The following is a 13079-nucleotide window of genomic DNA, read 5'->3' as shown; positions in this document are numbered from 1 at the left end:
ACAAAAGCATTGTAATGCTTCATTTAAATGTGTACCTTGCACCCTTTACGAAGCCCAGAGCTCAGCAGGATCATGAGAGTCACCACAGGTAATATACTATATATATATATATATATACAACAATATATTCCATTGCAGTGATTGCGCAGCCTGTAATGTAAATGTTAGAAAATAACTTTTAATAGGGTTTATTTTTATAAACCAGTGGAGATCGACAACCTTTACTGTATAAAAAAGGTCTTCGAGAAAAAGCGAATGTAGTAATAATGATAGATGGATAGGTATTATATGATATTAACAGTGTTATATATATATATATATTATTAAAACTACATTCATCTGAGAATTTGGAACATTATTTTTTAAAGATTTTCAAAACGGTTTAACCAGTCAAAGAGTCACAATTATATAAATAAGCTGATTTCTTCACTACCTCTGTGCAAATCATTTTTCTTTAAAATAAAAGTACAGACAAAAATAAGCCCTGAATCCGGTCAGCTAAAGATTTTCCTTTTGAACTCTGATCTCAAGTCTTGTCAGCATTTTGTACAGATTGACCGCGTGATTTTAAATCATATTTCTGTGAAGGCAAACTCCTGAGTGTTACTTTAATGTAAAACAGCTCGGTCCTTGCAGTGCATCTCGCAGGCAAATATTGTAAAAAACAAAGCCCTGTTAAGGAACCGTATAGTGGTTTTGAATCTATGGAAATGAGTAAAATAAAATATTGCGTCCTACATGTTTATGTGTCCAGAACATTTTTAGAAAGGCTTAATGTCGTCCATTGAAGTATTTCACGAAAATAGTTTGTCCTCTGCAAAAAAGCAAGTTTCTGGTTGCCAGTCACACGCCATTGGACAACGGTTAATATTAAACTGTATTGAAGACTCTTTCACTTGTCTTTAAAAGTTAACACATCATGATATTTTGAGTACACAGAAAAAAAAGGTATAAAATCTGTCACTGGGGCAGTACCGTATCAAAAGTTGCACCCCTAAATAGTAAATATTAGTACCTTAAAGGTACCACCCCGTGACAGTTTTTGTATCCTTTTTCTATGCATGGTTAATTTTTATTAATATATTTTAATTGTTTACTATTACAGATCCAGTGGATGCCTCAGAGTTACCAAAGTAAGTTCTTCAGAATGCTCTTTAAATGTGACCTTTTGACCTAATTTTGCACCCTTTCCTACATGACTAACTGACAACAATAAGCATTGAGACATTCTTAATGACTCTGGTTTACCCTGCAGTCACGACATTTTTTAATTTTTGGTTTGTTTACATAAAAAATATCTACAGCACAGTGCAAATGTTTTCCACAGGAAGTTCACCTTCAACCCGAAAGAAGGGATTGACAACCCTGCTTTAGTGATCTCGGATGACAAAGGTTAGGCTACTTCCTTAATAATTTTTATCCAATCAGCAACTGATAGATCATTAACTGGCTTAAAGAAAAAGAGATTTGACATGCTGGATTAAATGTCCCCAGAGCCCGATGTGCATCCGCGGCTGTGTGTTCTGAAGCGAGAGGAGGGTCAGGGCTTTGGCTTCTACCTGAACAAGGACACTGGCTGCAGGGGACATGTGGTGCGGCAGGTGGAGCTTTGGAGCAGTGCAGAGCAGGCTGGGCTGAGGAAGGGGGACCGCGTTTTGGAGGTCAATGAGGACTTTGTGGATGACAAGGAGCACTCAACTGTGAGAGCACTTCCTTATGCAAACATGAGACCTTTGTATTCTGTGAATTAAACACACAGACACTGGAATACAAATGATATTGGCAAGTAGATGCGCAACATTAAGGGAGAGTTCACTCGAAAATTCTGTCCTTATTTACTCACCATCATGTTTGTTGCAAATGTGTGATTTGGAACACAAATCATTTTTGTCCCTATACAATAACTACAAAATTACAACACAATGCCATGGTCAACGACAAATATTATGGAAATATTACATGATTAACCAATGAGAATCAAGTATTCCATAGTGTCAATGAAAAAACAACAACAACGCTATCATTATGCTCATAAAGGTACAATAGACTTCCAATGTTACATAACAATATTCATCTTTCAAAATGAACAGCTATATAATATTTTTAATTGAACATACCAGTAACACTTTACAATCAGGTTCAATTTGTTTAAGATTAGTTAACTAGCCTACATTACTACATAACATGAACTGACAATTATATAAACATTTTTTTATTGAACATACCAGTAACACTTTGCAATAAAGTTCAATTTGATAATGAACTAACAATGAAAAATACTTACAAAGCATTTTATTAATAAAATGCTATTTATTAATAGCATTGCTATTAATTTTAACATTTGCTAATTTATTATAGAACTTAAATATAATTAAGTAAATATAACAATATAATTAATATAATAAAAAATATAACAAAACTTATGAATATAATTTATTAGAACTCAGGGCTTAAATACATGGAACAAACAAAGGGAACTAATTAGGAAACAGCTGAACAAAATGACTAATCAAGGAGATTTAGTTGTTGTATTTAACTAACTAATATTATTTAATGGACTTAACATGAATTAACAATGAACAGATAACAAAGATGAACAGATATTGTAACAAATGTATTGCTTTTTGTCAGTTAATATTACTTAATGCTTTAACTAGACCTTACTGGAAAGTGTTTCCTACTGTATACTGTGTATACTCAGTCTTGTCTGGAACTTGTGTCAGTAACACTTTAATTTACAGTGTCCTTGTTACATATGTTATGCATAATTACATGCACCTAAACCTCAACCAAATCCTATACCCTAACCCTAGGGCTGTATAAGTACATGTTGTTAATTAATATTATTCAGTACTTAAATATATAATTACACTGTAACAATGACACTTCAAAATAAAGTGTAAACCTTGTGTCTTGTTTTCAGGTGGTGCTGAAGGTGCAGGCGTCTGGGCTGAAACTATATCTGTTAGTGCTGAGTGCTCAGGATTATGAGTTTGCAGTTTCGGAGGGAAGAGACCTCATGTTGCTCGCTAGAGCTCACCATCCCGTAGAGGGCTGTTCTCGCCCACGGTTATGTTACATCACTAAAGAGCCTGGCAGCGGCTTAGGCCTCAGCATCATTCCCATTGAAGGTACTGCTCCTTTTGCTACTGCACTAAACATGTGTTTGAAGCTTAGATTGATGACCTTTTTTCATTTATTAATTTAAGATTACTAGTTTAAGATTTGTACAATTTTGTTCACATAAGTTTTAGTTTATCAAGACTTTTCATAAAAGAGGGCACATCTAAAAAACATAAAAAGCACTAAAAACATTTCTATCATGACAAGAGTTTAGCATGGTAATGGATATGACAATGTTAATATATTTGGTATTGGCGGAATAGATCTGCATGTAAGACATACTGCGGCTGAATAAATAGCATATATGAAATTACACGTAGCCGATCTATACAAGTTGAGCTGTGGAAGGTGGAGGGTTTCAGAGCAGTTTTACCAAACCCCTCCCTTTGAAAATCTCTAGGACCACCCTCAAAATTTTTCACAAAAAGCATGTGTATATTAAAAAAAATAATAATGTAAAAAAAAATAATGGGGACACCCATTCATGACAACTCAAAAATAGATCAAGTATGCAAACTTGAACACATTTTATTTATATTATTTTCCATTTGATTAATTGTTTCTAAAGACCTCCTTCAGAAGTGTGCATTTTTTGCCATAAATTACGACAGACTAGGATATATATATATATATATATATATATATATATATACACTCACCTAAAGGATTATAAGGAACACCATACTAATACTGTGTTTGACCCCCTTTCGCCTTCAGAACTGCCTTAATTCTACGTGGCATTGATTCAACAAGGTGCTGAAAGCATTCTTTAGAAATGTTGGCCCATATTAATAGGATAGCATCTTGCAGTTGATGGAGATTTGTGGGATGCACATCCAGGCACGAAGCTCCCGTTCCACCACATCCCAAAGATGCTCTATTGGGTTGAGATCTGGTGACTGTGGGGGCCATTTTAGTACAGTGAACTCATTGTCATGTTCAAGAAACCAATTTGAAATGATTCGAGCTTTGTGACATGGTGCATTATCCTGCTGGAAGTAGCCATCAGAGGATGGGTACATGGTGGTCATAAAGGGATGGACATGGTCAGAAACAATGCTCAGGTAGGCTGTGGCATTTAAACGATGCCCAATTGGCACTAAGGGGCCTAAAGTGTGCCAAGAAAACATCCCCCACACCATTACACCACCACCACCAGCCTGCACAGTGGTAACAAGGCATGATGGATCCATGTTCTCATTCTGTTTACGCCAAATTCTGACTCTACCATCTGAATGTCTCAACAGAAATCGAGACTCATCAGACCAGGCAACATTTTTCCAGTCTTCAACTGTCCAATTTTGGTGAGCTCGTGCAAATTGTAGCCTCTTTTTCTTATTTGTAGTGGAGATGAGTGGTACCCGGTGGGGTCTTCTGCTGTTATAGCCCATCCGCCTCAAGGTTGTGCGTATTGTGGCTTCACAAATGCTTTGCTGCATACCTCGGTTGTAACAAGTGGTTATTTCAGTCAAAGTTGCTCTACTATCAGCTTGAATCAGTCGGCCCATTCTCCTCTGACCTCTAGCATCAACAAGGCATTTTCGCCCACAGGACTGCCGCATACTGGATGTTTTTCCCTTTCTTTGTAAACCCTAGAAATGGTTGTCCGTGAAAATCCCAGTAACTGAGTAGATTGTGAAATACTCAGACCGGCCCGTCTGGCACCAACAACCATGCCACGCTCAAAATTGCTTAAATCACCTTTCTTTCCCATTCTGACATTCAGTCAGGAGATTGTCTTGACCAGGACCACACCCCTAAATGCATTGAAGCAACTGCCATGTGATTGGTTGATTAGATAATTGCATTAATGAGAAATTGAACAGGTGTTCCTAATAATCCTTTAGGTGAGTGTATATATATATATATATATATATATATTTATATATATTCATGATCTGTCTAATATTGTCACGGATGGAATAAAGGTGAGGTGAGGATTCAAGTGCAGGAAATGATTTTGAAGGATCTTTAATTAAGGTCTTCAATTACCTTTAATTATTGGTAAAATAAAACAAAAATACAAACAAAATTACCCAGAGGGAGAAAACCAAGACAGGCATTTCAACTTGAACTTTGACAGGAAAACCAAAAACACGAGGATACATAGAGTGACGAACCAGCACGACTGCAAACACAGGGAGAATAAATAGGGAAGCAAACAAAAGAGGGTAACGAGGGAGGTGGGGCAAATTAATCACTAATCAGATAACAAGATGGGAGGGGCTAGCCCAGGGGTGTCCAAACTCAGTCCTGGAGGGCCACTGTCCTGCAGAGTTTAGCTCCAACCCCAATTAAACACACCTGAACCAGATAATCAAGGTCTGATTATCTGGTTCAGGTGTGTTTAATTGGGGTTGGAGCTAAACTCTGCAGGACAGTGGCCCTCCAGGACTGAGTTTGGACACCCCTGGGCTAGACAATGAACAGGAGAGCACATGGCACAAGGAAACACATGACAAGCTATGTGCTCACAATAAACAGGACTATAACACAAACACATGACAAAACTGGGAGTGTCAGAGCTCTGACGCCAAACCAAGATATAAACTAGACAGAAGTGACAGAACCCTGACAAATATTGTCTTACAATATAATATTTTTTCTGCCTAGCTCTGATAAACATTATATTAACAGATTATCCAAAATAAAAATCACTATCATGCATACCATATCGGCTTCAGAGGAGGTCTACTTTAGTAATTGATCAATGTTACTCTGGATCTTTTGCAGCACAAACTTGGCTATCACCAGCATTCCAGTCAGACAGTCCACAGTTCGCTATATTCTTCATTAGTTGTTAGACAGACCCTCTGATAACCTTTTTCCCCATTCATACTGCTGTGTCAGTGCACAGGCTCATGGCATTGAGCGCTAACGTGAGATCATGGCAGGGTGTGGCCAACCAGTGAGTTAAATTCCCCAGAATAAAAAAATCTCCAAAACATTGCTAATTTTATTTAAATATAGCCAAAATAGGTCCTTGTCGCAAAACATAAATCAAAGTCGCAGCAACAATGAGAATGCCGCTAAATTTGGCGACACAAATATCATGGCAACACCAAAAAAAAGAAGAAGCTTGCTGAAAACTGCTACAGCAAACCAACTATTTAAATGTTGAGCAACAAACTAATTGGCTGCAGACAAGAACCAATCAACTTGTGCCATGTAGTTAACAATGTGATTGTCAACTAGTGGATGGATGGATGGATGGATGGATGGATGGATGGATGGATGGATGGATGGATGGATGGATGGATGGATGGATGGATGGATGGATGGATGGATGGATGGATGGATGGATGGATGGATGGATGGATGGATGGATGGATGGATGGATGGATGGATGGATGGATGGATGGATGGATGGATGGATGGATGGATGGATGGATGGATGGATGGATGGATGGATGGATGGATGGATGGATGGATGGATGGATGGATGGATGGATGGATGGATGGATGGATGGATGGATGGATGGATTGATTGATTGATTGATTGATTGATTGATTACACTAAATGAGGAACTTGTCCCCTAGATGAGATGGTAAAAAAGTAGTTGATGCACATCTTCATGGAATGTATCAGCATGGTGTATGTATACATGGATCATTGTGGACAGTTCTGGTTCATTCAATATGTGAGTAGGTAAGCGAGGCCGTTATCGTCTCAGTCCAGTGGGTGATGGTTCAGCTGAGAGAGCAGGAGTCCAGAATGGAGACAGGCTGATCTGGATCAATGGAGTCATGATTTCAGCACTCACATATGCAGCGCTGTCAAAAATGGTAAGTGTAGTCATATGTGATTCCTTCATTACAATGTAATCTCCAAAATGTTCAGTTTTGGACTACGAAGGACCACAGAGCTTCTAGTTTCCACTCTGTTCCATCAGGTGAAGAAATGTGAGGACCATGTGACTGTCTTGGTAATTGACAGCAGGAGTGAAGAGAGTTATAATCGCTTGAGATTACCCATAATTCCTGCTTTCGCCAAAACTCATAATCTACCCTACAGACCAAAAACACTACACCTGACTCAAGGACCACAGGGATACGGGTTCCTCTTAAGGCAAGAGAAGTTACGATCTGGACGTATTGGTAAGAAATGACTGATTCTTTCATAATCACTAAAAATTTAAATAAAAATAAAATCTAAACATTTTATGGAAAACAAAATTAAATGAAATTAAAAATGTTGTCTTGGCAACTAACTGAAATAAGTTTAGGTCGAAGCACTAAAATTATCTGTAATAATAAATAAATAATTACTATAAATATTTTATAAGCATTAATATGCATTACTAAACATAAATATTAAATGTACAAATATAATATAAATATGACAAAAAAATAATACATATTAAATAATATTCATATTAAATAATTATATTATAAAATTTATAAATATATATATCAATATTTAATTACTAATAAAGTAAGAATGAAATACAGTAAATAATTGTGTTAAAACTTACAGAATTTGTTATTATTTAATTCCTAAGACATCATGTGATGATATCCATAGTTTTATGTTTCTCTTCAGGTCTATGGCATTTAAAATCCCTGTTTTAGTAGTCAAATGTGGTACTAGCCAGAAACACTGTAGACATTTTATTTCAGTATACAGTATATTTCCATCACTTTGTGATATATTGACTCTATAGCTCATGTATTACGAGAGATCGACCCCTGCAGCCCAGCTGAGACCGCAGGAATGGAGGATGGAGAGCTTGTGCTAGCGGTAAACGGGGAGCAGGTGGAGGATGCAGAGCATGAGGGCATCGTCAGCAAAATACGGCAAAGCGGCCAGCAGGTCACCCTAACCACCATCTCTATCACAGGCAGAGAATATTACACACAGGTGCTTAATGCACGCATATGCACATGCTCATACAGAGAACACACTTGCTGAACGAACAGCTGCTAAATCAACATATTTTACCTCTGATTGAAGACATTTGACCCTGAGGGCTAACCAAGAGCCTAAGTTCATGCTCCTAATTCTTATGCTACACATCGAAACAGGTGTTTTTAAAATGAAATGAATCATAAATGTGTGGAACAGACATGGACCCCAGGGAATGGGTGGGGTCGCTGTGACCTACATAGCATAGGAATCATTATTCTTGCAGTAGTGCTTAGAATTATCACTGAGACGGTGTCTGTTATTTGATCCACTTCAGCTGGGTATTTCTCCATTGCTGTTCTATGAAGACCAGATTCCAAAAGGGGAACAGTTCTCTAAACCTGCCCCACTACATCATGAGGGACACCAAAATCCAGCACACCCTCGACTTTGTGTGCTTCAAAAAGAGGGCTCGGGATTTGGCTTCAACCTAGGCTGTGTTCAAAATAAGCCTGGGACGTATATTGGCCAGGTACTGTTTCTCAGTTTAGTTATTATTTTATTGGTAGATCTGCTAAATGTCTTAAATGTTCATTTAAATTTCAGCAGTAATGATGTTATTTTGTAGGCCAACCAGGAAGTTAGCATCTCCCTGTTTCCCTTGAAAAAAACCCAATTGGACTTTTGGATTATTGCAGAAAAGAAGCTTATAAGTTTATAATTCTTACATGTTTTATTCATAATGAAAAAGAATTTTGAAGCCTAAATGCATAACGTTTAATATCATCGACAACTTCCCAGACAGCAACATATTGTCGGCCCAGACCCGGCCCACATCTGGTATGCGCTGAATCCACATCATGCACCAACACTATGTTGCTGTCTGGGTTCTTTAGTCCCAATTAGACACTTGTTAGCAAATGCCTTTTTCAAGATAAGAAAAATTTAAGGGGCATTACTAATGTATTTTATGTTGTAGCAAAAAACGTGAAAAAATCTTGGGCTTGTCTGAACCACATACCTTATTTCAGGCATTTAACCACGAAAAACCCACAGTATTTAGGACAATTGAACCGGAACTGCTAAAATGCTAATTCGCTTCCAAGTTTTAGCTTACAAAAATATGTCATCCCTGTAGCACTCTATAGCAAAAATGACACAATGTTTTCACACAAGTCTCATTGAGCATGCCCCTCATATGCCATTGGTCAGGCAGATGATAGTCCTGCCCCCAGACTCATGCCATTGGCTAAGACAGGGTTGGGATGCTCAAATAAAAAGAATAGTATTGATATCACCACAATGTTTACACTTTCAGAGAAAATAACTTGACTACTATTTGTCTTTTCTTATTAAAGGAATAGTTCACCTAAAATGTTTAATTCTAGCTTTAACATTGAAAAAATTACAGACTAAAGCTTTAAATAAAAATGCTTTCCCAAGTCTATGAAAAACTGATATGTGTAATTCTCCTTTTTGTCTATAGGTGATGGCGGGGAGTGCAGGAGAGAGAGCTGGGCTGTGTGAGTGGGATGTGGTGGTAGAGGTGAATGGACGGAATGTGGAGGAAGAGTATTTTGATGAAGTAGTGAGGCTGATAAAAGAGGGAGGAACTCCTCTCAGGCTGCTAGTCGTGGAGGGAATTGGATATGAGAAACTGAGAAACCCCAGACAGACTTCAGGTCTCAAAACCAGCCAGACTTTAAGTTCAAACAAGGTGAGACCCGCTCACACACATGCATGTATTTTGTAATTTTAGGATTATTTGTTAAATTTAAACATTGTTTTACAGGTTCCAGATGCTTCACAAGATGATTTTGTATGAATTAATATAACGAGGTAAAAACGTTAATTTTGTTAACTTATTAATTTAACAATTTCTGTAAAATGTTAATTCTTTTTCTTTTTTTTAAAGTCATTTCAAATGCTTTGCACACACGGAGATTGTCTTATGTCTTGCAAAGATATTGACAAAGGGGAAAACATGTTTTTCAGAAAAAAAAAAATAACCACATTTATTAGTGTCATTATTTAATCCAGTCACAACACATATTTGAGTACAAATGTAATATAAAGCATTATATAGAGGCTATAGAGTATTTGTGTTCAATCAGGTTTACACAAAGTGATTTATATTGTTGTATGACTGTAAAATCTTCATTATTTGTTTACACTTCATTCTGGAAACTTGCATATAGAGCTGTGATTTCATGTTAATATAAAAAGTTTTATTTCAAAAGTATTCGATGACAGATCTGTAGCATGAGTAAAATTTCACCTTTCAGTATTTTAACTGAATTTTGAATATAAACAGATTTATATTCAAGAATGTAAATCATATGAAGATTATTTATTTCAAAACATTTTCAAATGTAAAATGTTTGCTTTATGCACTACATTAATAAATTTCTCTCAGAATGTTTTTAAACCTAACTTCTCCACAGTTCTCTTTTTGGTGGGTATCCTCCAATTCTGTAAGTCCAAAGACAAATAGTTAATTTCTCACTTAATTATTATTTTTAAACAAAATGATTGCAGTTGCAGAGTCAGACTAAGTTACCACATGCTGAATTAACTGTTAAATTACTACCAACCTTTGAGAATTTGGTCTAAGCAAGTAGCGACTCTTTCAGCATCCTCCATACTGAAGCACATTGGAGGTTTGAATTTGATGACACTGTCCCATGGTCCATCGGTGCTAATAACTATACGCTCCTCTTTAAGCCTGAACAAATCAGAAAGTGCAGTTGGTTATCAGATAACTGCAAAAAGCTGAGAAAGAAGAGAAATTGTCAGTACCTTCGAACAAAATATGCTGCTTCTTCTGTTGCTGGTTTTCGGGACACTCTGTCTTTAACTAGCTCCATACCTATAAACAGTCCAACACCACTGCAAAAAAAGAACAGAAGACACATCTGTTCATTTTCTTCTTTGAGATTATAGCGTGATGCTACAGTATCAGTATTTGATGAGGTCTCAGTTAATTAAAAGTTGATTTTCTGCATTTCATATTTACCGCACATCTCCGATGAGTTGATGTTTAGTCTGAAGCTGAAGGAGCAGCTGTTTAAGATGACCTCCGACACGCACAGCATTGCCTCTGAGGTCTTCTTTTTCTATCACATCTAACACCGCCAGACCAATGGCACAGGATACTGGGTTACCACCAAACTGCATGGGATAAAAAGGTTAAATATTACTTAGACTCACTTTACAAAGGATGTAAAAGCTACAGTCATTAGGACAAAATTATTTCTAAGCATAACGGTTCTCACTGTGTTGAAGTACTCCACACCATTGGCTGTAAAAGCACCAGCTATTTCCTTTGTAGTGGCAACACATGCAATCGGATGACCATTGCCCATTGGTTTGCCCATAGTCACAATGTCAGGACAGAAGTCTTCACCTTCAAGCTGAAAAGCCCAGAAATGACTCCCAACACGACCGAAGCCCGTCTGAATCTCATCTGCCACATAAACCCCTCCTGCTTCACGAACGTATCTGAGGGGGAAAAAACAAGCAGCTTCATTCAGCAGGCTCTGAATAAAAAGAAGACACTCAATTACACTAACAAAAAGACTTACTCTGCTACTCTTTTACAATAACCAGTTGGAAAAATGATCTGGCCACCAACACTGGGTAAAGATTCAGCAAAAAAAGATGAGATCTGTGGACAAATTAAAACGACAGCTCATCAAAAATTACATTCTTCCATCATTTACTAAACCCTAATGTCATTCCAAACTAAAGTAACATTGGACGTCATTGACTGTCATTGTATGGACAAAAAAATTAGACTTTTAAAAAACGTTTCGTTTCACACGAAAGAGGTTTGGAATGACATCACCTTAAAGGGGTGGTTCAGAATTTTGGACATCGGACCTCATTTACAAGTTAGCCTGTGTGTTATTTATCAGTGGAGACAGTTTTCAAAAATGTTCACCCAGTCCTTCCAGTTGCATAGTTCGCCGGTGCTAGGCTAGCGCGAGTCAACGATATCTGCTAGCCTGCCATTTAAAAACAGTTTTACCCACTCCACAGTACACCAAAAGCAAATAAATTATAACGGCAGAATACCGATGTAAATGTCTATTGAGAGAATAATGTTAGAAATCAAACTACTCTTGCATCTCAATGATCGCATTACATTTACAGGAACTAGTTTCTCAGCAGCGGCGGAATTTTACTTCCAGTTAGTAGTACTGCGCCGAAAAGTAAACACAGAACAGAAGCGCACTACAGTCGGGACGTCTAGCTAGCTATATGTAGCTATACATTTTCTGCACTGGCACCACCGGTCTCCCGATGTTCTGTCCCGGTTCTCTACGGCATCTCCAGCTGCTGTTGTCTCTACAGACAGACATTCTTTCTATTTCTGCCCTTTTAGCATCCATCTCGATTAGTTATTCGTCTGTGTATTCCGGCTCGTACATGTAAGTTACGGTTCGTTGAATAACACACATTCCTCGCCTGCATCGTCTCCAAAGTCCAAAACATTGCCATGGCTTTCAAACGTGGCCATAGTCCTATGTCTTGTTGATTTCTTCGTGAAATATCCTCTGCTTCTGCTGTAGTGATGAGTGTCAGCGGCAGGTAAATACACTTGCGTGATTGTCATGTGGACCGGCTCTCTCGGTGGCCTAGGTAACTTAATATCACTTCGCCGCTGTTGTAGACTGTGCTAATAAATACAGGGAACAAAGTATAACTATTGCAATGCGATGAAAGGCGACATTATTCTCTCAACAGACATTTACATCGGTAGTCTGGCGTTATAATTTATTTGCTTTTGGTGTACTGTGGAGTGGGTAAAACTGTTTTTAATGGCAGGCTAGCAGATACCGTTGACTCGCGCTAGCCTAGCACCGGCGAACTATGCAACTGGAAGGACTGGGTGAAATTTTTTGAAAACTGTCTCCACTGATAAATAACACACAGGCTAACTTGTAAATGAGGTCCGATGTCCAAAATTCTGAACCACCCCTTTAAGAAGGATAGTCAGTATATTCTAGTAAAAAATATTTAACTTTCCGTTAATGACTGATTTTTTTCCACCATACCTTGCGGCCTTTCTTATGTGCCTCTTCAATTAGACTTTTCACGGTGTCTG

General features: G+C 37.6%; 2 protein-coding genes across 2 annotated transcripts in view; one reads left to right on the top strand and one right to left on the bottom strand.

Moving 5' to 3' along the window:
• Positions 1–68: 68 nt before the first annotated feature.
• Positions 69–9887, top strand: nherf4a (NHERF family PDZ scaffold protein 4a). The gene is made up of 11 exons (XM_084418938.1): positions 69–88; positions 1106–1133; positions 1328–1392; positions 1495–1700; positions 2924–3131; positions 6773–6909; positions 7017–7221; positions 7788–7984; positions 8307–8501; positions 9456–9686; positions 9762–9887. Exons 1-11 carry the CDS (start codon positions 73–75, stop codon positions 9792–9794), a joined length of 1521 nt encoding a protein of 506 aa, XP_084275064.1. The 5' UTR covers positions 69–72; the 3' UTR covers positions 9795–9887.
• A 79-nt stretch (positions 9888–9966) lies between these two features.
• The window catches only part of phykpl (5-phosphohydroxy-L-lysine phospho-lyase), a 7530-nt gene continuing 4417 nt past the window's right edge, over positions 9967–13079 (bottom strand). The window contains exons 6-12 of the mRNA XM_084418939.1: positions 13030–13079; positions 11554–11636; positions 11245–11470; positions 10986–11140; positions 10769–10858; positions 10564–10694; positions 9967–10441 (exon numbers count right to left, since the gene is read on the bottom strand). The exon at positions 13030–13079 is cut by the window's right edge and continues 67 nt beyond it. Of these exons, the coding sequence (XP_084275065.1) occupies positions 10368–10441; positions 10564–10694; positions 10769–10858; positions 10986–11140; positions 11245–11470; positions 11554–11636; positions 13030–13079 (809 nt within the window). The 3' untranslated portion in view covers positions 9967–10367. The remainder of the gene's footprint in view (positions 10442–10563; positions 10695–10768; positions 10859–10985; positions 11141–11244; positions 11471–11553; positions 11637–13029) is intronic.

Source organism: Rutilus rutilus (genome assembly GCF_951802725.1).
Source record: "Rutilus rutilus genome assembly, chromosome: 9".
Lineage (NCBI taxonomy): Eukaryota > Metazoa > Chordata > Actinopteri > Cypriniformes > Leuciscidae > Rutilus > Rutilus rutilus.
Note: the sequence above shows the minus strand (reverse complement) of the source record. Positions and strands in the feature narration are given on the sequence as shown.

Excerpts from the sequence above, each read along its gene's own strand:
- nherf4a (XM_084418938.1), top strand. Across the intron at positions 3,132-6,772 it reads CAGCATCATTCCCATTGAAG|GTAAGCGAGGCCGTTATCGT; the intron begins GTACTGCTCCTT and ends ATATGTGAGTAG. Across the intron at positions 9,687-9,761 it reads AGACTTTAAGTTCAAACAAG|GTTCCAGATGCTTCACAAGA; the intron begins GTGAGACCCGCT and ends ATTGTTTTACAG.